The 22,811-nt window shown below is 43.7% G+C and overlaps 1 protein-coding gene and 1 long non-coding RNA gene across 5 annotated transcripts in view; one reads left to right on the top strand and one right to left on the bottom strand.

The window, feature by feature from the left end:
• Window positions 1–22,811, bottom strand: part of LOC116503742 (E3 ubiquitin-protein ligase TRIM11-like) — a 48,316-nt gene that overhangs the window by 20,144 nt on the left and 5,361 nt on the right. For 2 of the 4 annotated variants that reach the window (XM_032210332.1, XM_032210334.1), the window contains exons 5-6: window positions 21,773–21,891; window positions 20,956–20,988 (exon numbers count right to left, since the gene is read on the bottom strand). In XM_032210332.1, coding sequence (XP_032066223.1) covers window positions 20,956–20,988; window positions 21,773–21,891 — 152 coding nt within the window. Of the gene's footprint in view, window positions 1–14,798; window positions 14,895–18,678; window positions 19,404–20,955; window positions 20,989–21,772; window positions 21,892–22,811 lie in introns of those variants that run through there. The other 2 variants (XM_032210336.1, XM_032210335.1) reach the window with 2 other exon arrangements.
• LOC116503754 overlaps window positions 21,863–22,811 on the top strand; it is a 23,249-nt gene continuing 22,300 nt past the window's right edge. Inside the window, exon 1 of the long non-coding RNA XR_004254742.1 lies at window positions 21,863–21,920. This is a non-coding gene — a long non-coding RNA (uncharacterized LOC116503754). The remainder of the gene's footprint in view (window positions 21,921–22,811) is intronic.

Here is a 22,811-nt window from a genome sequence, read left to right as displayed (position 1 = left end):
ACAACTACCAGACAAAATGTACCATCTCCTCCCCCCAGAAGGGCAAGGGGCCAGGGAACAAAGACCTAACCGTATGACTACCAGACAAATGGAAAAACAAGCTACAACGCAACAATCTCAACAATCACCGGCCATTGACCAAGGAGTCACAGCAACAAGCTCAGAAGCCATGGGAGGACCCAGGCCAAAGGTTAGACAGGCCATGCAGGAGGCTCTAAAAAAGCTTCAGGCAACTAAGAATGACAACTAAGATTTTGACATGGAATGTTAACGGACTGAACTCTCCACAGAAGAGAAAGAAAATATTTCATTATCTTAAACAGTTCAAGAATGATATAATTTGTCTGCAAGAAACTCATATCAAATCAACTGATCAAAAATACTTGTTTAATCCCAAATTTGGTCAATTTTGTGACCTCTGCTACGGAAAAGAAAAATGGCATAGTTGTATACTTAAGAAAAGACATTAAAGCTGAACTAATTGAAGCAGATCCCTTTGGAAGATATATTGCACTAGACTTAATCTTAGAAGGGAAAAAGACACTACTTTTGGGAATATATGCCCCTAATCAACAGCAAGACGGATTTTACAGAACTCTTCATGCTAAATTAGTACAGTGGGACTTTAAGTCTTGTATACTATTGAGTGACTGGAATGGCGTGATTGACACCAAAAGAGGTAAGAAGACATCTCGCCCAAATACTAAAATCCGAGCTAAGTTACCCAAATCTTTTTTTGACATGATGGACGATTTCGAACTGCGAGATGTTTCGCGAGAAAGGAATGCAGAGGAATGTGACTTCACCTTTTTTTCTGATAGACATCAATCTCTTTCAAGGATTGATTTTATACTAATTACTAATGATTTGCTTTCTAGGGTGAAGAAGACAAAGATTGCGGCGAGAGTTCTTTCGGATCATAATCCAGTTTGGATGGAACTGGGAAGGGTAGTCCAGGCAAGAAGGTCTTGGAGGTTGAATGAAAATTTATTTAGATATGAAAAGTATATTAATGATTGTAAAAAATTGTTATCTGAATACTTTGTTCTTAACATGAATAAGGGTACATCTATGGAATTTGTATGGGATGCAAGCAAAGCGTATATGAGAGGAGTACTGATGAATATAAACAAAATACACAGACACAAACAAGGGCAAAAACAAAAAGAATTGGAAGAGGAAATTAAAGGGAAAGAGTTGGAATTAACATTGAATCCAGGCGATATAAAGGCTAAGGAAGCAATCTCCATATTAAAATCCCAATTTGATATTCTGATCTCCGACCAGGTAGCCACTAGTTTACTATATGCAAAACATAACACTTTCTGTAACGCAAACAAACCAGGCAGGTGGTTGGCTTATCAGATTAGGAAAAAAAGAAAAACTCGAAATGTATCCAAATTGTGTTATAGAGGGAAGGAGGTGTTTCAACAGGAGGAGATCCAAAAGGCATTTCGGGAATTTTATACAGAACTGTACAAAGGGGACAAAATTAGGGGTTTAGACATAGATAAATATTTAGATAAAGAGAAAATTCCACTAGTTAGAGAAGAGTACAGGCAAAAGTTGAACCAACCAATAACCTCTGGGGAAATCCTGCAGGTAATCAAACAACTAAAGTTAGGGAAAGCACCAGACACAGATGGCCTAACAGCGGTTTATTATAAAAACTTACAGTTAGAAATGGTAGAACCTCTTAGAGAATTATTTAACAAAATTCAATCGGAAGGTAAAGTGCCCCCATCATGGAAAACAGCATTTATATCGTTGATACCCAAAGAAGATCAAGATATTACCCAGCCAAAAAATTATAGACCTATTTCACTACTTAATGTAGATTATAAAATTTTTACTAAAATACTAGCAAATAGGTTAATGGTGGTTATTCAACAATTGATACATACTGACCAAACAGGTTTTATACAGGGGAGACAGATGAAGAGCAATGTTAGATTAATCATTAATGCTTTAGAATATTTGGGAAAGAACAATCAAATCCCTGCTGCGTTCATATTTTTGGATGCTGAGAAGGCCTTTGATCGAGTTAATTGGCAATTCCTGTTGAAGATATTGCAAAAAATGCAGATAGGAGATAGCTTTTTACGGTCAATTAATGCAATATATCAACAGCAAACAGCCCAAATCATAGTCAATGGAAGTTTAACAGACTCTTTTCAAATCGAAAAAGGTACAAGACAGGGCTGTCCTTTGTCCCCACTATTGTTCATTATAACTTTGGAAGTATTATTGAATAAAATACGGGGCTTGGATGGTTTAAAAGGGATCAAGATTAGACAGCAAGAATATAGAGTCCGCGCCTTTGCGGATGATTTGGTCATAATATTGGAACAACCGCAGGATTCCAGTACGGTCTTAATGAATACGATTAATCAATATGGTCAAGTCTCTGGCTTTAAAATAAATTTAGGAAAAACTAAAATATTAGCCATAAATATGAATACTAAACAAAAGGAAGAATTAGGAGTGATGCTAGGATGTGAGGTAGTTAAAACAGTCAAATATCTTGGAGTTAATATTTTAACTTCAAATGGGAAATTATATAAGCATAATTATGAACCACTTTGGCATAGTATACAGACGGAGATGAAAAAATGGGAGAAATTGCACTTATCTTTGCTGGATAGGATAGCGGCAGTGAAAATGAACATTTTACCAAAATTTTTATTTCTTTTTCAAATGTTACCAATACTTAAAAGAGATGCGAATCTTTTAGAATGGCAGAAGGGTATCAACAAATTTGTATGGGCAGGAAAGAAGCCGAGGGTAAAGATGAAAATAATGCAAGATGTACGTGAAAGAGGAGGATTGAAACTACCTAACTTAAAATTATATTATGATGCAGTGGCATTATCTGCAATTAGTGATTGGACCCATTTAACCAACGATAGAATATTGAATATTGAGGGACATGATTTGGTATATGGTTGGCATGCTTACTTGTTATTTAACAAAAAATTGGATAAGAATTTTAAAAATCATATTTTAAGGAATGCTTTATTGCGGGTCTGGAAAAAATATCAACACAAATTAAATGATAAGTTGCCCATGTGGGCAATTCCTAGACATGCAATTGAAAACATGAATACAGAACAAAAACACGATAGAATCACTTACAGACAACTTCTCACTTCAGAAAGGGGGGTGTTACAATTAAAATCTTTAGAGGTACTAAAAGAGGAGAAGGTAGTTCAAACATGGTTCCAGTATGGCCAATTACAGGCTAGGTGGAAAATAGACCAAAAAACTGGTTTTGTCAAAGTTGAGGATAATCTGTTTAAACAAATAAGAGATCAAAGCTTGATGCATATAAAGAGGATATATAATGTACTAATACAGATGGATTCGGAAATAGAATTGATTAAAGACTGTATGATAAAATGGGCTCAGAATATTGAGGAACCAATAATGCTGGACATGTGGGAAAGAATATGGGTAAGAAATGTGAAATTTACACAAGCACAAAATTTGAGAGAAAATTTTTATAAGATGTTTTATAGATGGCATTTAGATCCCAAAAAGCTTGCTTCTATGTATCCGAATGTACAGCCTAAATGTTGGAGATGTGGTTCTCTTGATGCTACATATTTTCATATATGGTGGACATGTCGAAAGGTTAAGGCATTTTGGATAAAAATGTGGTGGATCATGCAAAATATCTTCAAAAGAAGGATAAAATTCACCCCTCAGTTATTTCTACTAGGTATATGTACTGACTTTACAGTGGTAGAGACTAACTTGGTTCTGCACCTAATAACGGCAGCAAGACTGTTGGTGGCGCAATACTGGAAGAAGGAAGACATGCCTACAACTCAAGAATGGACTTTGAAAGTTATAAACTTAGCCGAGATGGCCAAAATTTCAGCATATCTTAAAGACCACTCAAACGAGAGATATAAACGAGACTGGAAAAAATGGATTGACTATACACAAAGCAAATATGGGACTAAGAAACTCCAGATAGCCTATGCTTAAGATTAGCAATGTTAAACTGTATAAAGTTTGGGTAACAGTAAGAAGCTGAGTCCAACGTAGAGATCTTATCGACTTTTTTTCCCCCTTTAATCTCCTTTGTTTTAAGATATTTTAAACTGTGTTTGTTAAAAAGCTATACCGTGTACGGGCTCTGGGAAGTCGGGGGGAGGGAAGGGAGGTGGGGTTTTAGGGGGAGGGGGGGAAATATAATATGTGTTAGATCCTAAAGCACATGATTGCACTCGTATACTGTGGCTCTTTAATGTTAATGTAAAAATAGGACAAGCTGAATATATTGATAGACAATAGAAATACACCGAAGGGAGGAGTAGAGCGAAAGAAGAAAGAGGGGTAGAGAGGGTGGGAGAGAGGATTGGAGGCAGGAGGAGAAGGAAGGGAGGGAATGTATTGGGAGAGAGGAGTGATAGAGGGGGAGGGGAAGTAGGAAGTAGAGGGGAATGTTGGAAGGAAGAACGAAAGTTGGAGGGGGGTGAAATTTTTCATTTTTTTTTTTTTTCATTTTTCATTTTATTGGAAATTTATATGCCGCCCTTTTCCCTGAGGGGACTCAGGGCGGCTTACAACAGTAAAGGGAAGGGAGTGCAAGACAAGACTTAAAAAGAAAAGAATCGTGATTAAAAAAAAAAAAAAATTGATCATAAAAACACAACATTCAGTCAACATTCGGGCGGGGTGAGAGTAATCCTATCCCCAGGCCTGACGGGATAGCCAGTTCTTAAGGGCTGTGCGGAAGGCCTGGACTGTGGTGAGGGTACGGATCTCCACGGGGAGGTTGTTCCATAATGTCGGAGCAGCAACTGAGAAGGCTCTCCTCCGCGTAGTCGCCAGTCGGCACTGACTGGCGGATGGAATTCGGAGGAGGCCTACTCTGTGCGATCTGATGGGACGCAGGGAGGTGATTGGCAGGAGGCGGTCTCTCAAATAGTCAGATCCACTACCATGGAGCGCTTTATAGGTGGTAAGTAAGACCTTGAAGTGCACCCGACGATCAACAGGTAGCCAGCGCAGCTCACGGAGGATTGGTGTTATATGGGCGAACCGTGGTGCGCCCATGATCACTCGCGCGGCCGCGTTCTGGACTAGCTGAAGTCGCCGGATGCTCTTCAAGGGCAGCCCCATGTAGAGCACATTGCAGTATTCCAGCCTAGAGATCACAAGGGCTCGAGTGACTGTTGTGAGAGCCTCCCGGTTCAGGTAGGGCCGCAACTGGCGCACCAGGCGAACCTGGGCAAATGCCCCCCTGGTCACAGCCGACAAGTGGTGGTCAAAACTCAGCTGTGGATCCAGGAGGACTCCCAAGTTGCGGACCCTATCTGAGGGGAATAAATTTTGCCCCCCCAGCCTGATTGGTGGAACGTTAGCCAAATTTTTGGGAGGAAAACACAACAGCCACTCGGTCTTTTCCGGGTTGAGTACCAGTTTGTTAGCTCTCATCCAGTCTTTAACAGCCTCAAGGCCCCGGTTCATCACGTCCACCGCTTCATTGAGTTGGCACGGGGCGGACAGATACAACTGAGTATCGTCCGCATACTGGTGGTATTTTATCCCGTGCCTTCGAATGATCTCGCCCAGCGGTTTCATGTATATGTTAAATAGCAGGGGGGACAGAACCGAACCCTGCGGCACCCCATAGGTTAGGGGCCTCGGGGACGATCTCTCCCTCCCCACCAACACCGACTGCGACCTGTCCGAGAGGTAGGAGGAGAACCACTGTAAAACAGTGCCGCCCACCCCCACCTCCCGCAGTCGTCGCAGAAGGATACCATGGTCGATGGTATCGAAAGCCGCTGAGAGGTCGAGGAGAACCAGGATGGACGCATAGCCTCCATCTCTGGCTCTCCAGAGATCATCGGTCAATGCGACCAAAGCGGTTTCAGTGCTGTAACCGGGCCTGAAGCCAGACTGGAAGGGGTCAAGGTAGTTAGCTTCCTCCAAGGTACGCTGAAGCTGTAAGGCCACCACCTTCTCAACAACCTTCCCCAGAAAGGGGAGGTTGGAGACTGGACGATAGTTGTTAAGAACTGCTGGATCCAAGGACGGTTTCTTCAGGAGGGGCCTCACCACCGCCGCCTTAAGCGTGGTGGGGAGGTGTCCCTCCCGAAGAGAGGCGGTAACAACCGCCTGGATCCAGCCTCGTGTCACCTCTCTGCTGTTGGCAGTCAGCCAAGAGGGACATGGGTCCAGTATGCAGGTGGAGGAACTCACAGCTCGCATAGCCTTGTCCACATCCCCGGAGGCAACATCCTGAAACTCAACCCAGAGATGGTCTACCAAGTTATTCCCCTGTGTCCCGGCTGGATCTGCAGGGGTGGAGTCCAGTTCCGATCGAAACCGAGCAATTTTGTCCGCCAAGAACTGACTATATTCCTCAGCCTTACCCTGCAGGGGGTTCCCCGTCTCCCTCCTATTTAGGAGGGAGCGGGTTATCCTGAACAGGGCGGCTGGGCGAGACTCGGCGGACGCTACCAAGGAGGCAATGTGTGATCTTTTGGCGGTTCTCAATGCCCAAATATACTCCTTGGTGCAAGCTGTCAACAGTGCTCGGTTCGATACGGACCTGTCGGATCTCCACCGGTGCTCTAGGCGTCTCCTCCGGCGCTTTATCTCGCGGAGCTCCTCGGTGAACCAAGGGGGTCTCCGCGAGCCGCTGACCCGGAGGGGCCGTAGTGGCGCAATTCGGTCTAGAGACTCTGATGCCGCCGAGTGCCAGGCCGCAGCAATAGTCTCCGCCGAACTGTGGGCGAGAGCATCTGGAATGACCCCAAGCTCCGTCTGGAACCTAACAGGGTCCATCAGTCGCCTGGGGCGGAACCACCTGGTCGGTTCCTCCTCCCTACGGTGGGGGTTTGGCCTCCGGAAGTCTAGCCTCAGTAGGTAGTGGTCTGACCACGACAGGGGAATGATCTCATTTCCCCTCAGACCAAGATCATAACTCCACTGCTCCGAGAGGAATACGAGGTCGAGTGTATGTCCTGCCAAGTGGGTAGGGCCTCGAATTACCTGGGTCAGGCCCATGGCTGTCATGGAGGCCATGAACTCCTGCGCTCCATCAGAGTGTTCACCGAGCGAAGGCAAATTGAAGTCCCCCAGAACCATTAGTCTAGGGAACTCAATTGCTAGCTCGGCTATGAAAGAGGATGTATGGTGGGTCAAGGTGGTATATTGGGTTTGTATTTTGGGGGGTATTGTCTATAAAAGAGAGGGCTGTGTTTATTATTCAATGTTATATGCCCCGGTTATGCACAGTATACATGTGATTGTATGGAATGAAAAGGAAATAAATATTTTAAACTAAAAAAAAAAATTGGTATATATATGAAGTGAATATTTAGAATACCTTGTTGAAAAATGAAGGAATAACATTTTTGTTTGAATATATGATCTACAAGGACAATAATGAAGATAAGCATACTCGATGGATGATTGGTGGGATTATACATGATTGAAAATAGTGATATATAAATATAAACAGTTGGTAAATTCTTTTATACTGTAGAAATATTCAGAATGGGATAAGTGATTATATAAAGGTATATTGTTATTAAACAGACAATCAAGAATGTAAGGGAATTAGGTTTATTGAAAAGAAAGAAATATTAATCGTAATTGAATACATGTTGTACAATGAAAGTGAGGTATCTAGTTATATTAGATGGAAAATCTGTGATTGTATATGTAATTGAGAATATGGATGCAAAAACACTTGTAACCAAACGACATGCTGTATGTAATGGATGAGAATTTTTTATGTTGTTTTTTATGTTTAAAAATAAAAAAAATGAAAAAAGGAACATTTGTATAAACAAATGGTGCTTTACTTCTTATCACTTTCTATAAACAAACTGTGAGTCTTTAAAGTTCCAGACCAGGATAATCAGTAGTGAAAGTAAAAGTATTTTGTTTTCAATACACAAGTTTCCACTCTTCAAGTAGCAGTGTTATCTCTCCCTTTGTTGTTACAATTGTTTCAATTCTTTGTTCCTTTTGTATCTTTTAATATTCCAAGTTTTAAAAAAGTCAAATTCTTACATGAAATAGAGAAGAAAGAGTAAAAGACACACGTAGTGATGAATAAAGAGATATTGAGGTGATATTGAGATTGGTAAAGGCACAAGACAAGGATGCCCGTTATCCCCCCTACTGTTTATCTTTACATTAGAACCCCTTCTTAGAATAGTGAGGAGTGATATACAAATTAAAGGGTTACGAGCTAAAGCTCAGGAATTTAAGGTCCAGGCTTTTGCCGACGACCTTGTTTTTATTCTGGAGGATCCTATGGCTTCTGGGATACAACTTTTACGTAAAATAGAGGAGTACAGTATGATAGCGGGGCTACGTATAAATAAAGAGAAGACAAAACTGTTAATTAAGAATATGACTTTGAACCGGAATGGGAAGTACAAAGCCTATTGGGATTAACATGGCCCATAAAACACAATACTTGGGAATTTGGCTCACGGAGAGATGTTCCTCTATCAAGGTAGATAATTATATGAAATTACTACAACAGGTATCTAAGGATATGACTAATTGGAGTGGTAAACAACTGTCTTTGATGGGCAGGATTGCAACAATTAAGACACATGTACTACCGAAATTTTTGTTTTTGTTTCAAACGGCACCAACTAAATTGGACAAAAATTTTTTTAAATCCTTGGAGACAATAGTGGCTCAATTTATATGGCAAGGCAAGAAAGCACGAATTAAAGCCCAAATGTTGCAAAAACGTAAAGAACTGGCGGGCTTCGGAGTACCCAACTGGGAAGCATATTATAATGCAGCAATTATGACATGGGTGAAGGATTGGGTGACGTTGAGTAGAAGGCGCCTATTGGCTATAGAGGGACATGACCTCCCCCAGGGATGGCATGCCTCCCTCTGGCAAGAAAGAGATACCCCCCATAGGTACTTCATGGGACATTATATTTTGAAGATTTTGATGGGGGTGTGGGAAAAGATGAGGAAAAAATACTATCTTAGGGTTCCGTGCTGGTTGACACTGTTAGAGGCCTTAACACATCCCAGTGTATTTAATTGGACAAGAAACATAACATATAAAGACATTATGACAGAAGATGGCAACATGAAAACAAAGATGGAATTAGAGCAGCAGGGCAGAAATCTGGAATGGTGGGAATATTTACAGATTAGAAATAGGTTTAAAAGCGATAAGGTACGGTTTGGGATCCACCCAAATCCTCAGGGGCTAGATAAGATTTTGTTTGACAGAGATAAGAAAATGTTATCGAAGATTTATCAATTTTTGACCTGTCAAGATGCTAAAGAAGAGATGGATAAAAGCCTTCTAATAGCATGGGAGAGAAACTTTGGCTACGAGATTGAAATGGGCAAATGGTGGGATCTATGGAGTAAGACTATTAAACTTACAATATCTACAGCATTTAAAGAAAACATATACAAGATGGTTTATAGATGGCACTTCCCCCCAACGAGGTTAGCCAAAATGTTTCCTGGGTTATCTCCACTGTGTGTATGGAATGGAAACCAGAGAATTTTTTATTAAGCATAACACCAGAAAACATGAGTAAATCTATATGGCATTTGAGCCTACATATAATTGTGGCCACAAGAATAACCTATGCACAATTTTGGAAATCTACTATCATACCATCGGAAGATGCCATAATTAAAAAGATCTATGAATGTGCAGAAATGGACAGAATGACGGGTTGGCTGAGGGACAAAGGAGAAACAGAACATTATCTTAGCTGGAACCTATGGTATATGTGGGCGACAAGGAGAACAGCAGGGACTTAAAATGGGGAAAGTTAAATAGCAGTTGTTAACAATGGGAACTAAAAATGAACATGAGTATTGTAATAGATCCCTGAATTTTGTAACGAGAAGATGCTGCTTAGAGACTAAACAATGAGGAAGGGAAAAAAAAGTTGGGCTGTGAATGTCACCGCGGTGGGAGGGGGGGGGGGGTTGTATGTTTAAAATTGTATTTGTATTTGTATGTTTTACTCTTTAAAAAAATGTATAACCAATAAAGATTATTTTAAAAAAGAGAGAGAAATTTAGTCCGTAGGTTGTGAAAATAATAATAAAAATTATAGAAGAAAACTTGATCCATTCATTTCAAACGGTTTGCATAAATTCCATCCATGAAAATAACGTTTAAAAATTAAGATAACACACTGACCAAAACCATCCAAAGCTTAATTCCGCTGCTTATTTCTTTTATTCTTAGATTTAAATTAGCTTTAAGTTTTTTATAGGCAGTCTCTTTTAAGACGGATAAAAATTCCTCACCAGCTGTAAACACTTTCTCTTACGTTTCCTTCCGTTTTGGAGCTGTCCCTACTTCATCAGCCTAGGGGCTGAGCTTTTAATGCCAGCTAAAAGACCTTCTCCTGGATCAATCAGGGACTTTGAGATGTCCCTATGATCAGCAGAACGTAGTCTTCCTGTTCACTGTCTCTATGAGACGGTTTAGGTCCGATTGGACCATCCAGCGATAAAAGTATTGGCGGTGATCGGAGCATCAAGATCGAGCGACCATTTCGTAGCAACGTAGGCTCCTCCCTCGAGAAAATATAGGTTTTGAGTTGAGAATTACATCAAAGAGAAGACCTAGTTAGAAGATATATTCCAGTGATGATGAAACTTTTAGACTCCAAATGCTGACATTGCGCGTGTGCACATGTCCAAACTGAAAGGTGCATGTGAACATACCCTTGAATGGAATGGGCGCATGCACAGACATATGCTTATGCACAGAAGAGACCTGAAGGCCAGCGAGAGGCGGGGCATCCCAACAGCGACAGCGTGGCAAGAGGGAAGATCTTTTTCTTTTATGACCTTCTCTTTCATCGTTTGCAGGGAAAGAGAAGCTCACGAAAGAAACGCCATGGAGATCTGACCTGGGGTGCTGGCGCTCATTCCAGCAGAGGGGGCTCTACCTACCACATCTGGCAGGCATGCCATAGGTTTGGCATCATGGATATATTCAATCCTCATAAATGCATGACAATTGGCAAACACCCAAATTTTGATCATGTGACCACGGAATGCTGCAATGATCACAAGGGTGAAAACAGTCATAAGTCACTTTTTTTCAATGCTGTGGTAACTTTGAACAGTCACTGAACAAATGGTTGTAAGTGGAGGACTATGGTAAATCTGTCTTCATAAAGATTGTAGCCACAAAGGATAAAGCAGGAAGTGAAGATGTCAGTCTGGAATTGGAGAAGTTTGTTAAAGGAATGGCCCAGGCAGAAAGTTGCACAGGACGGTAATAAGACCAGTAAAGAATAATGGGACACTACTAGCTAGCAACAAGAAAATTACAGGTAAGTTAGAAGGACTCAGGTTAGAAGGATGCTAAGGTGCATAGACATAAACTTTGGTAACTTCTAGCTTATTATAATAATAAAACACACAGCATTTTTGATAATAAAGCTAATTAGCACTAAATATGCTATGTATGAAGGAGGAGGGTAAAGTGGGCCAGGAGAAGAGATCAAAAGAAACATTTGTCAAGGAACCAATGAGTGATTCTTAGGGTATTAACTTCCTTGATCTCAAGTGTATAAAATTTGTATTTGTATTTGGCTGGGGGGGGGGGGGCTTTGCTCCTGAAGCTGATGAGACCCTTTTGAAGTACTTCAAGAAAAGTCCCTTCCACCACGACTCCAGTCTCGATCCCACTGGCATCTGCACCAGGCTAAACCAAATTTGCAGACCAGAGAGAAAGCCGAAGCGCCCCTGCAGGATTTGCTGGAAGAAGCTACCTGCTCCTTTTGCCTGGACTTTTTCCAGGACCCCGTGCTCATCCCGCGGTGCGGCCACAACTTCTGCCGTGGCTGCCTGACTCTCGGTTGTGGGGCGTCGGAATCGGAGGCTCCCTGCCCCCAGTGCAGGCAGACCTTCGCCCCCTGCAGCCTCCTCCCTAAGGATTTCTAGGAAGAGCAAGGATCTGGACGCCCCTCCGCAGCGATTCCTCCTGGCTGACTCCTACCTTGTATTCCTGGAAAGCTTCCTCCGCAGGGATCACCGAGTGGCCCCTGTGCTCTTTGGATCGATCGCAGACAACGCAGATGAGGGTCTGGTGTTTCTTACAAAAGAGCTTGAGGGGCTCCCGGTGCTTCGGGCAGAAGCTCCCTCCTTCCTCCCCCGGATGGCCGCCGAATCGCCTGGCCACTTCAGCCACCCGCGCCAGCTGCCTGTTGGGGAGGACGCTGCGGGGCGCGAAGGTCTGTCTGCACTGGGGGCAGGAAGCCTCCGATTCCGACGCCCCACAACCGAGAGTCAGGAAGCCCCGGCAGAAGTTGTGGCCGCACCGCGGGATGAGCACGGGGTCCTTGAAGAAGTCCAGGCAAATGGAGCAGGTTGCTTCTTCCAGGAAATCCTGCAAGGGGGCTTCGGCCGCCATCGCCGCCGCCTGCGCCGGGATAAGGAAAGAGGAAATTAAGGTTCGTTTCTTTTGCTGCAAATCAGGTGGCCGCCTGTGGGTTCCGCCCAGTTGGGAAACCGAAGTGAATTGTTGTTGCTCTTGCGATCGATCAGCTTCGCTGGCTTTTTAAAGGAAACAAAAAGTATTTTAAATAGAACAAGCAGGAAAGAAACTAACACTCACGGGACGGACCCCCGACCAATTCTTATTGGCCCAACCAGCTCGTTAAAGGGAAAATTGTTTTAAAAACTGGGGAGAAGCAAATATTCTTGGGACGGACGTCATTTAGAATAGAACAGAATAGAATTCTTTATTGGCCAAGTGTGAGCACCAAAAGTGGAGGAAGAGCGGGGGTCACGCGTGCATGCACGCGGGGGTTGCGCGTTAGCATTATGGGTGTGGACACACCCGCGCACAACCCCCCTGCGCTCCCACTTTTGACACACGATCCAGAAAAGGTTAGCAATTCCTGATATATAGACTCTGTCCAAAAGATCAGCCGAGTCAATTGCCATTTTCCAAATAAATCAGTGAGGGAAAGTAGCATTGAGTCCTATCCTGAGGTAGCAGCCATATGTGTGACTCAAGGCCACCGGCAGTGTTCCCTCTAAGGTGCGCGCATGCATGGACGCGCACATAATATGGAAACACCGCGCAGCAGTTTCCAAGTGCCATGCATGATCCTGTTAGATGAGAGGCCACTCTCCGCTCCCGGCGCTAACTTTTGCGCTCCTGGGCTTTCTTTGCATAAGGGTTGAAGTCCCTGCCGATTCTGCTCCAAGCTGCGGAACATCCGGCTGATTTATGTCACAGACGTTATACGTCTCCACTCTCGGGGCGGAGGCAGGGAAAGTTTTGCTGTGGTTGGTTGTGCAGCCGGACTTAGGCGGTGGGGGAGATAAAGTGGGCGTCTTCCGCCCTCTCTTGCTCACACTTGCCGGTTCCCAGGACAATCTCGAGCCAGCAGGGAACGAGCGACGGCTGTTGGCTCCCATTCGGATTGGATTGCACCCACCCCCTCCTGGCAGAGGCTTCACTTGACTGAAGTGGGGAAGCTCATTAACCGGCCGCTTTGGGGGGTTCCGGCTGGCTTTCAGGGGCACAGTGGTATGGGGCACCGGGCAGAGAAGGCGCCTCTTTTCCTGTTCCTCTTGGTGTTGGCAGGGAAATCTTGGGGAGGGAGGAGGAAAAGTGGCTGCAGAAAGGGATAATGAACTGAGGCGGAGGGGGAGATTTTCGTGGGTGTGAGATCATGCTTTTTGCAAGACACAGGGTGACGGTCTGGAGCCCTCAATAAAGTAGTAAACAATAAACAGCCCCTGCCCCCTCCCTCCTTAGCAATGAATTAAAAACATTTATCTTGAGTTTTCACATTTCAGTAAAACGGAAAAAAAATGGGTATTTGCAACGGCTCCTTTAAGAGGTTAGTGCATGTAATTATTGTGAACTTTCCAGGTGAAAGATTTTTAGGAGAGGAGGAGGGAATGTTATCTTTTTTGTTCCTGCTGTGTTTTGGGGAATGTCTCCCCCAGTATGGAGTACTGTTTTTGCACACAACATGCAAAATACTAATTACTATCAATTACTTAAATGTCTTTAAAAAGCATAATCACTTACCCTATTTATTTGCCAAATGCAAATAGTTGCAAGATATACTGAGTGTCAAGAAAAATATTGAAATTAGGAGATACAAGCAACAATAATAGCTTTAGAATAATTGGTCATCCTCTGCTGAACCTAGCAGATATAAATATGAACTGTTATTCATAAATACTAGGAAAATGTCCCTTCATGAAAAATTACTTTTTCAGTTAACTCTGCCTGGCATTAGTTGGGGGAACAGAAATAGTAGTTGGCCAATTCTTAAAGAGATCACCACAAAGAACTTAAAAGATTTTTAAGAGAGCTGGGTTTTTCATTTATATTATATGTATGAACAGAATTAACACAAATTGCAGATACCAATCAAAAATAAAGAAAAAAAGGATGAAATAATGCTCATTTTTAAAAACTCAATGAAAATAAAAACAATATACCAAGAATGTGGCATACTGGTTGTGATTTGATCTCTTCGGGGGATCCCGGGGATCCCCTATACAAGTATTTTAATATTGCAGACCTGCAGTATTATAAGTCATACTGATATTATAGAACACTTTTTAATTAAGCGGGTCCCTTGAATAAACATAACTTTGAGTTTCAAATAACACTGATTTCGTTGTTGTCTTAGGTGACATCTGTGAAAAAAATTCAGGTGCTCAGGCATGAAAATGTACCGCTCAAACACTATACTTTTCCACTCACACTGAAAAAAAATTAGAGGGAACATTGCTCAGAACCTCCTCACTGTTGGATCAATACTTACAAGCATCTCCTGCACTTTTTCCTCTGTGTCTCTTTTGTATGTAGCTATTTTTTCTTTCTGCTCCTTCTGAGCCTTCAGGCAATCCTCCACCTTCCTCTGAAGAGAAAATACAAGTTTTGAGTTTCTTTTCCACAAAGAATTACATCGGAGGGAAGACCCAATTAAAAGATCATCATAAACACATGACAGTTGACAAACATCCAAATTTTGATCCTGGGACCACGGAATTCTGAAATTATCATAAGGGTGAAAAATATGTCACTTTTTATTATTTATTTATTGTTAAATTAGTCACACAGCTGTCAAGTGAATCTGGCTTCTCCATGGACTTTGCTGATCCGAAGGTAGCAAAGGGTGATGACAAGAGCCCAGATGAGAAACATTATACTGGACAAGCACCTGAATTTTGATCAGTGACAACAGGAATGTCAACCTGCTTTTAAACAATTGCTTTTAAACAATTGCAGGCAGGGAGATAAGGGGTGGGATAAAGAAGGAAACAGACTGCAAGGGCTGCCACTGGATGCCCCTCCGCAGCGATTCCTCCTGGGTGACTCCTACCTTGTATTCCTGGAAAGCCTCCTCTACAGGGATCACCGAGTGGCCCCTGTGCTCTTTGGATCGGTCGCAGACCACGCAGATGAGGGTCTCGTGGTCCTTACAAAAGAGCTTGAGGGGCTCCCGGTGCTTCGGACAGAAATTTCCACCTTCCTCCTCCGGATGGCCTCTGCATCGCCTGGCCACTTCAGCCACCCGCGCCAGCTGCCTGATGGGGAGGAGGCTGCGGGGCGCGAAGGTCTGTCTGCACTGGGGGTAGGAAGCCTCCGATTCCGACGCCTCCCAACTGCGAGTCAGGCAGCCCCGGCAGAAGTTGTGGCCGCACTCCGGGATGAGCACGGGGTCCTTGAAGAAGTCCAGGCAAATGGAGCAGGTGGCTTCTTCCAAGAAATCCTGCAGGGGAGCTTCGGTCGCTATCGCCGCCTCCCCCGGCCGGGATAAAGAAAGAGAAAGTTATGTTTGGCTTCTTTTCCTGCAACTTAGGTGACCGCCTGTGGGTTCCGCCCAGGAGAGAAACCGAGGTGAATTGTTGTTGGTCTTGCGGTCATCTCCGCTGGCTTCTTAAAGAAGAACTAGAGGATTTTAAAAGGAACAAATTGGGGAGGATCAAAGATTCACGGGACGGACCCCCGATCAATTATTATTGCTGGCCCAATCAGCTCGTTAAAGGGGGGAAAGTTTTTAAAAACTGGGGAGAAGCCAAAATTCATGCAATTCCCTCCGCCGATCAATTTATTGATCCAAACATTCTGCTATAGGAAGTTAAAACCCACCCCTCTCTTAGAAAAATGAAATATCCTGGGAAATATTGAAAAGGCAGAATATTATATTTCCCTGGATCAGAAATGGAGAAACATGTTTTTAGGCAGGAAGCAGGCTCACTCTTAATAGCCCCCACCTTTGCCAATGGCCCATTTAAAAAGCCTGGGTCAGTCTATTCTACATAACAAAGTCCCCCTCCAGGGTGATAGGATGAAGGCATGATAGTCTTAGCCCTTTACCCATCTCACCACAGGGCACCCTGGAAGAAGCAATGTTCAACCAAATCTGGACTCAAAGCCTACAGAGTTGCCCCTGCGTGGCCCCATGGGATTCTCACAACCAATCATAATACAAGATCAAGATCAAAGGCCAGAGAGGGCATAAAACCAGGGACTTTCAGCATCTCGGTCTCCTTTCTTCTTCACCCAACATCTGGAAGCATGTGACCCTGCTTTTCTGTTGAGGTGCTCAAACGATGTTTCACCATTAAACCATGGCTGCCGCCATGATTACTTGATTAAAATTCAGTCGCTTGGCAATTGACTTGTATTTATGACGGTTGCAGGGTCCCTGAGTCATGTGGTCACCCTTTGTGACCTTCTGCAAAGCAAAGTCAAGATTCACTTAGCAACCATTTGACTAACTTAACAACTGCAGTGATTCACTTAACAACTGTGACAAGAAAGGGCATCATTGTCATGGAAGTGCTGCCCCCAAAAGGGTCACAGGGATCCAGGTTCCCCCATCCCCCTTTTCCAACCCTCCAGGCTCTTTCCCCTGACTCAGTCCATTCCTTGTGGCTCCCACTCCATTCTGCTCCCTTTGCTCAGGCACCTCCAGTTGCCCTGCTCGGCTGGACTCTGCCGTCTTCTCCTTCCAGCCGGTCCCTTCTGGAGTCTCCTCTCAGCAGGCGGATCACACAGTTGGCTTGTGGTCGGCCTTTCTTCCTCTTCCTCCTCTCTCTCTCCTGCTTCTCTTGCTGGACTCTCCTGCAACTGCCTCTGCTCCCCCCTTTGATTACCCCGGCCTGCTTCCCTTTCCCTCCTCCTCCTCCTCCTCCTTTCCCCGCACACACTTCTCCATTTTCCCTCACTCCTTTCTCCCCTTCCTCAACCTATCTTCATGTGTCAATTTCCCCTCCCCCCATGGTGGGGTGGAGACCAGGTGAGCCAGGAAGCCCCTTTCCCATCACCCCCCCCCCAGATTCACCTCTTCCTCTCTCTATCCCCTGCTCTCCTCCTCTTTCCTGCCAAAACCTCCTCTTCATTCCCATCTTCCCCAGTGATAGTTAAAATGGGGCAAAACTCATTTAACAACTGTCTCACTTGGTAGCAGAAATTTGGGGCTCAATTGTAAGTCCATGACTACCTGTAGAGTTAGGTTCCCCCCCTTATTGTTTATTGTGTGTATCCTGCTTTTATTATTTTTACAAATAACTCAAGGTGACAAACCTATCCAACACATCTTCCGCCTCTCATTTTCCCAACAACCCTCTGAGGTGGGTTGGACTGAGAAAGAATGACTGACTCAAAGTTATCAACTGGCTTTCATGGCTAAGGCAGGACTTGAACTCAGAGTCTTCCTCTTCCTAGCCTGGTGCCTTAACCACTAGACCAAACTGAATATAACACCCATCTCAAAATCAAAGCCAGTTTTGGGTTGCCTCAGATTGTTGGCCCCTAGTGGCTACCTGGACGGATCTCCCTGCAGTTTCCTTGGTAAAGATTCACGAGTGGATTTCCATTGCCAACTTCCTAGGCCTGAGTGAGAGTGAAGGGTCCAAGGTCACCCAACTGGCCTTGTACCTAAGGGAGGATTAGAACCCATGGCTTCCAGCTTGATTTCTTAACCACCACACTAGATTGGCTTCTTCTTTAACTCAAGTTACTTTTGGTTATTCAATAAAAGGCAGAGTGGCTTAAAGCAAGAAGGAAAAACAGTGTTATTCTCAAATAATGTATTTATTTAATAATGTGTTTCATTTTAACGATTCTATTAACAATCCTTTTTTACTTTTGTCTTCAGCCAGGAGACACATTTAGGGCACATAACACTTTCATTTGCTATCTTGATAACAGATGGTATCTTTTATTTTTTTTCTGTTTTCTATGCATCTTCAGTTTCTATGTATCTCACGGAGACACATTTATTGGCATAAACTTGCAAAAGAACTACAATCCACGAGACACCTATAACATTACAATCAATCTTACAATCAGTAATCCGATTGTAGTAGATAATCTACGTAAGTATAAAAAGATAGAAAAAGTACTAGGATTTGTAGAAAAAAAACAAAAAACAAAAATAGCAGTAGCAGTAGACTTATATACCGCTTCATAGGCCTTTCAGGCCTCTCTAAGCGGTTTACAGAGAGTCAGCATATTGCCCCGAACAATCTGGGTCCTCATTTTACCCACCTCGGAAGGATGGAAGGCTGAGTCAACCCTGAGCCGGTGAGATTTGAACCGCTGAACTGCTGATCTAGCAGTAGCCTGCAGTGCTGCATTTAACCACTGCGCCACAAAAACCTGTGAGGCCGTAAAGCTTATATTGAGTATAATATTTCCTGAAACCTTAAAATGGTTTGTTGATTTATAACAATTATCCAGACAAATAGAAATGATGATCAGGTTATTCCTTTATAGACTAATTGACTGATCAGGGGGGCATAGAAGAATAAAGGAAGCTGAAGTAGCAAAAAGCTGAGGAAACTCTGCTTTAAGGGCTTTCAGAGATCCCCGCTTGGCAAATAGGGATTTTTCCAAGATTTTTTCTATGGTTCTCCCTTCTTTTAGGGGAGTGTCAGGCAGGTGCCTTCATCCAAATAGAAATAGGGCCGAAGGGTCTCCCCAACCAAGGAAGCGTCTGAGTATGTATGGAGCAGAGCTGCGGTTCTGGCATCAAAGAAGCTCACTTGTCCCCCTTCGCAGTTGAGAGAGACACGGATCCTCTTGGGCATCACATCCAAGTACCAATCAAAGTGTTCTAATGTAGAGAGGGCCCAGTATCTCCATTTGGATTTTTCAAACTTCCCCCGCCTGGTCTGCTTATCAACATTTGTTAAGTTCAGTGTCTTGTTGGTAACCCCTATAGCCCATCCTCCTTCATCTCCTACAATTACTTCCCAGAAATGTCTCCCTGTTGAGAACGTCTGACAGCCAAGGAAATAAGAATTTGAGACAGTATATTGTCCTTTAACTGGCCTAATTCCTCTGAAACTTTTTTGATCTTTGGAGACATCAAAATAGTCAAGATTGGCTGTTTCTGGATCCAGAGTTACATTCACTGTGAGGGGAAAGGAAGGAAGGGGGAAAAAATAAGAGCTTTAGCTTGAGGCCTAGTTTGTCCCTTCACCCCCAAGAGCTTAACCCTTTGGCCTCTTGTGTGAATGGGGTTCAGCCTCCAAACACCCCCTCCAGGACTGAAAGACTCATTGTTTTTTTAAAGAACACCTAAGCCATTGCCTGGTCAAGAGTCCTCCAACTTTGGCAACTGTAAGACTTGTGGACTTCAACTCCCAGAATTCCCCTGATGGGCTGCTAGTCTCCAGGTCCCCTCTGCTCCCTTTTCTCCAAGAACTCCCCCACTATCTTTTTCCCACCCTCTGTTAACCTCCGAGCTGTTTGGCACCCCTCTGGCCTTCTTGTTCCATTCACTTAGGTTACCTTCCCCATCTTCCAGTCTATCTGACTCCCCTTCAGTTACCAATAAGCTGCATCCCTTCAACATCCGTTCATTACCTCTACCGCTCTTGGGCCCTCTGTTCACTCTTCGTCTCTTGGCTCCACTGGTCAATTCCCCTGCTCATTAGTCTCCCATGTGACCTCCCCTCTGCTGATTGCCCTCCAGCTCCGCCATGCTGGCTGGAGAACTCTGGGAACTGAAGTCCACCAACCTTACAGTGGCCAAAGGTTGAAGACCCCTGGCCAATTCCTTCTGACCCTTCATAGTGCTCCAACTCTTCCAGCCTCCCTGCACAATTCTCTTTAGCTTCCATCTTGCAGGTGAGATTAATGGGATTAGGAGTGAAGAGTGGTTGGCTTTGCCTTCACTGATTTGGTGAGATAGCCAAGGTTGAACAGGGACTCTACCTGGAGCATTAATTCAGAGAATCGGGCAGAACAAGAGGCTGCCATGTTTCAATTCTGAACTGGCAGAATCCAGAGGGAACTTGGGGCACATGATGGGATATGAGGAAGCTCCGTCCTTTTCTCTGCGAGCATCAGGGTGTCACAGGCATATACAAAAGGGGAGGATCTTGCAAGGGAAACCTCTGCTTTCACCAGTCTGATGGCCCACATGGAAGAGCCAATCCTGATGCTCCAACCTTGCTATTTCCTTGGACTCAGAGGACCTAATTTCTCTGCTCCCAAAGACCTCATCTCTCACCAACTTATAATCAGGCAGTAAAATCAACAAGATGTATTTAGCTTGATAGGAATTCAATATTCCGTTCAGTCCCAGGCCATATTTTCCCATTTGTTCAGATATTTCATTCTACACCTGAAGATTTGCTTCAGTTTTCTAGATGATGTGTAGAATGGAATGGAGAGGAGTAGGAGTAGAACAGAACAGAAAAGAACAGCAGCTTTATTTGGCCAATTGTGATCAGACACACAAGGATGTTGTCTCCTCTGCATTAGCTCATGTTGTACATATAAATGGCAAGTAATTCTTCAAAAATCATAAAATCATTAAAGTTTACTGCATCATCAAAGTCTTTAAGGTACCTAATCCTATATTTTTCTTTTTTGTTCATCTATGATGTTGCTCTTACAGTTACTGGCATCAGAGCATAAAATAGCAAGCGATTGCAATTCCTACAACTCATATTTACCTTTGTGTAGTTGAAATCCACTTTCCAGAGTATCTGGGGAAGAAAAGGGAGGAATTCAGCATCTCATCACTGGAATTGGAGCAACAGAAGGGCCTCCCTTCAGATACCCTGGTTTGCTTTCCAAATCAGGAAATAAGGAATGGAAAGCCAAAAGCCAAAATGCCATTGTTGGCTATATATATTCCATCAGGTATAAATATATTCTACTATATATTCCGTATACAAGTAATTCTCAACTATTTGTGTAGTGAAGTTACAGCGCCACTGACAAAAGTGATTTATGACCAGTTCTCACACATACGACTGTTGCAGCCTCCCCAGTCACATGATCAAAATTCGGGCACTGGGAACCAGCTTGTATTTACCATGGTTGCAGCATCTCATGGTTCTGGGATTGTCCTCCTCAACCTCCCTGGGGAGCTTCTGACAAGCAAACCAATGCATGAAGCCAGATTCCTTTATCAACCATGATTCACTTAACAACCGTGATTTTTGTGATTTTTTTGTGGCAAAAACGTTTCGAAAATGAGGGGCACTTGCTTAGCAACTGAAATGTTCAGCTCAACTGAGGTTGTAAGTCAAGAACTATCTGTATGTATTCCATTATATATAGAATAAGTGGAAGCTGATTCTGCATCCCCAGTGATCAGTGCACATAGATTTGGGATGCAAAGAATACAGGTAGTGTCAACTTACAATCATAACTTCATCATTGATCCTGAAATCGATCCCTCTTTAATCCATGTGAAACCAACGAGAATCTCTCTTGGATGCTCAAACTGTCATCCAGCATAAAACCCTGGCAGGTGTTTATTACCTCTCAATTTTTTAATGACACTTTTCAGAAGCACAGTGGTATCACTGTAATCCCAGATTGTCCACTCTGGCTCTAGAAGTAAATCCTCCGGATTCTCATATGTTTCCTTAGCCTGGTACCTGGCAAGACAAAATAACAGAGTTGGAAGGTACCTTGTAGATCATCTAGTCCAACCCCCTTCCTCCTGTCCAAACAGGAGACTTCACTTCATTTCTGACAGATGACACTCCGGTCTCTTCTTGAAAGCTTCCAGTGATGAAGCTCCCACAACGTCCGAAGGAAAGCTGTCGCAGTGGTTCATTCTCCTCAGTCAGAAAATTTCTCCTAATTTCCAGGTTGAATCTCTCCTTGATCAGTTTCCATCCATTATTCCTTATCTGGCCTTCAGGTTCTTTGGAAAACAGGTTGAACTCCTTCCTCTCTGTGGCAGCCTCTCAAATATTGGAACACTACCATCTGAGGTGGCGCAGTGGTTAGGGTGCAGTACTGCAGGCCACTTCAGCTGAATGTTATCTGCAGTTTAGTGGTTCTAATCTCACCGGCTCAAGGTTGACTCAGCCTTCCATCCTTCCGAGGTGGGTGCAATGATGACCCAGACTGTGGGGGCGATATGCTGACTCTGTAAACCGCTTAGAGAGGGCTGAAAGCCCTATGAAGCAGTATATAAGTCTAACTGCTATTGCTATCCTGTCTCCCCTGGTCCTTCTCTTCCCTAGACCAGCCATGCCCAGTTCCTGTAACCGTTATCAACCTGCCAATAGAAGCTTTCTAAACACCAGATGGTGCTTGAGGATTGGCTAGTGACAGGATCCAGCTGGTGTTGGTCACAAGCCAAAGAGCCCATCTTCAAGGAACCTCTCCCTCCCTCCCCCCAGACTCTTGTACGATTTATATTTATGTGGTGCTTGGTTGTGTGTAGCTTTTAGTTATTACATGGGGTGTTGATGGCCAGCTATTAAGTCATTGATTGTTCTTTTCTTGTGTTGCCCCATCCCGGATCCTAAGTACTTGGTAAGCTAGTGGTAAATCAGCACTCCTG

Source organism: Thamnophis elegans, chromosome 2, assembly GCF_009769535.1.
Source record: "Thamnophis elegans isolate rThaEle1 chromosome 2, rThaEle1.pri, whole genome shotgun sequence".
In the NCBI taxonomy this organism is placed as follows: domain Eukaryota; kingdom Metazoa; phylum Chordata; class Lepidosauria; order Squamata; family Colubridae; genus Thamnophis; species Thamnophis elegans.
The sequence above is the reverse complement of the archived record's forward strand: the minus strand, read 5'-3'. Positions and strand labels throughout refer to the sequence as shown.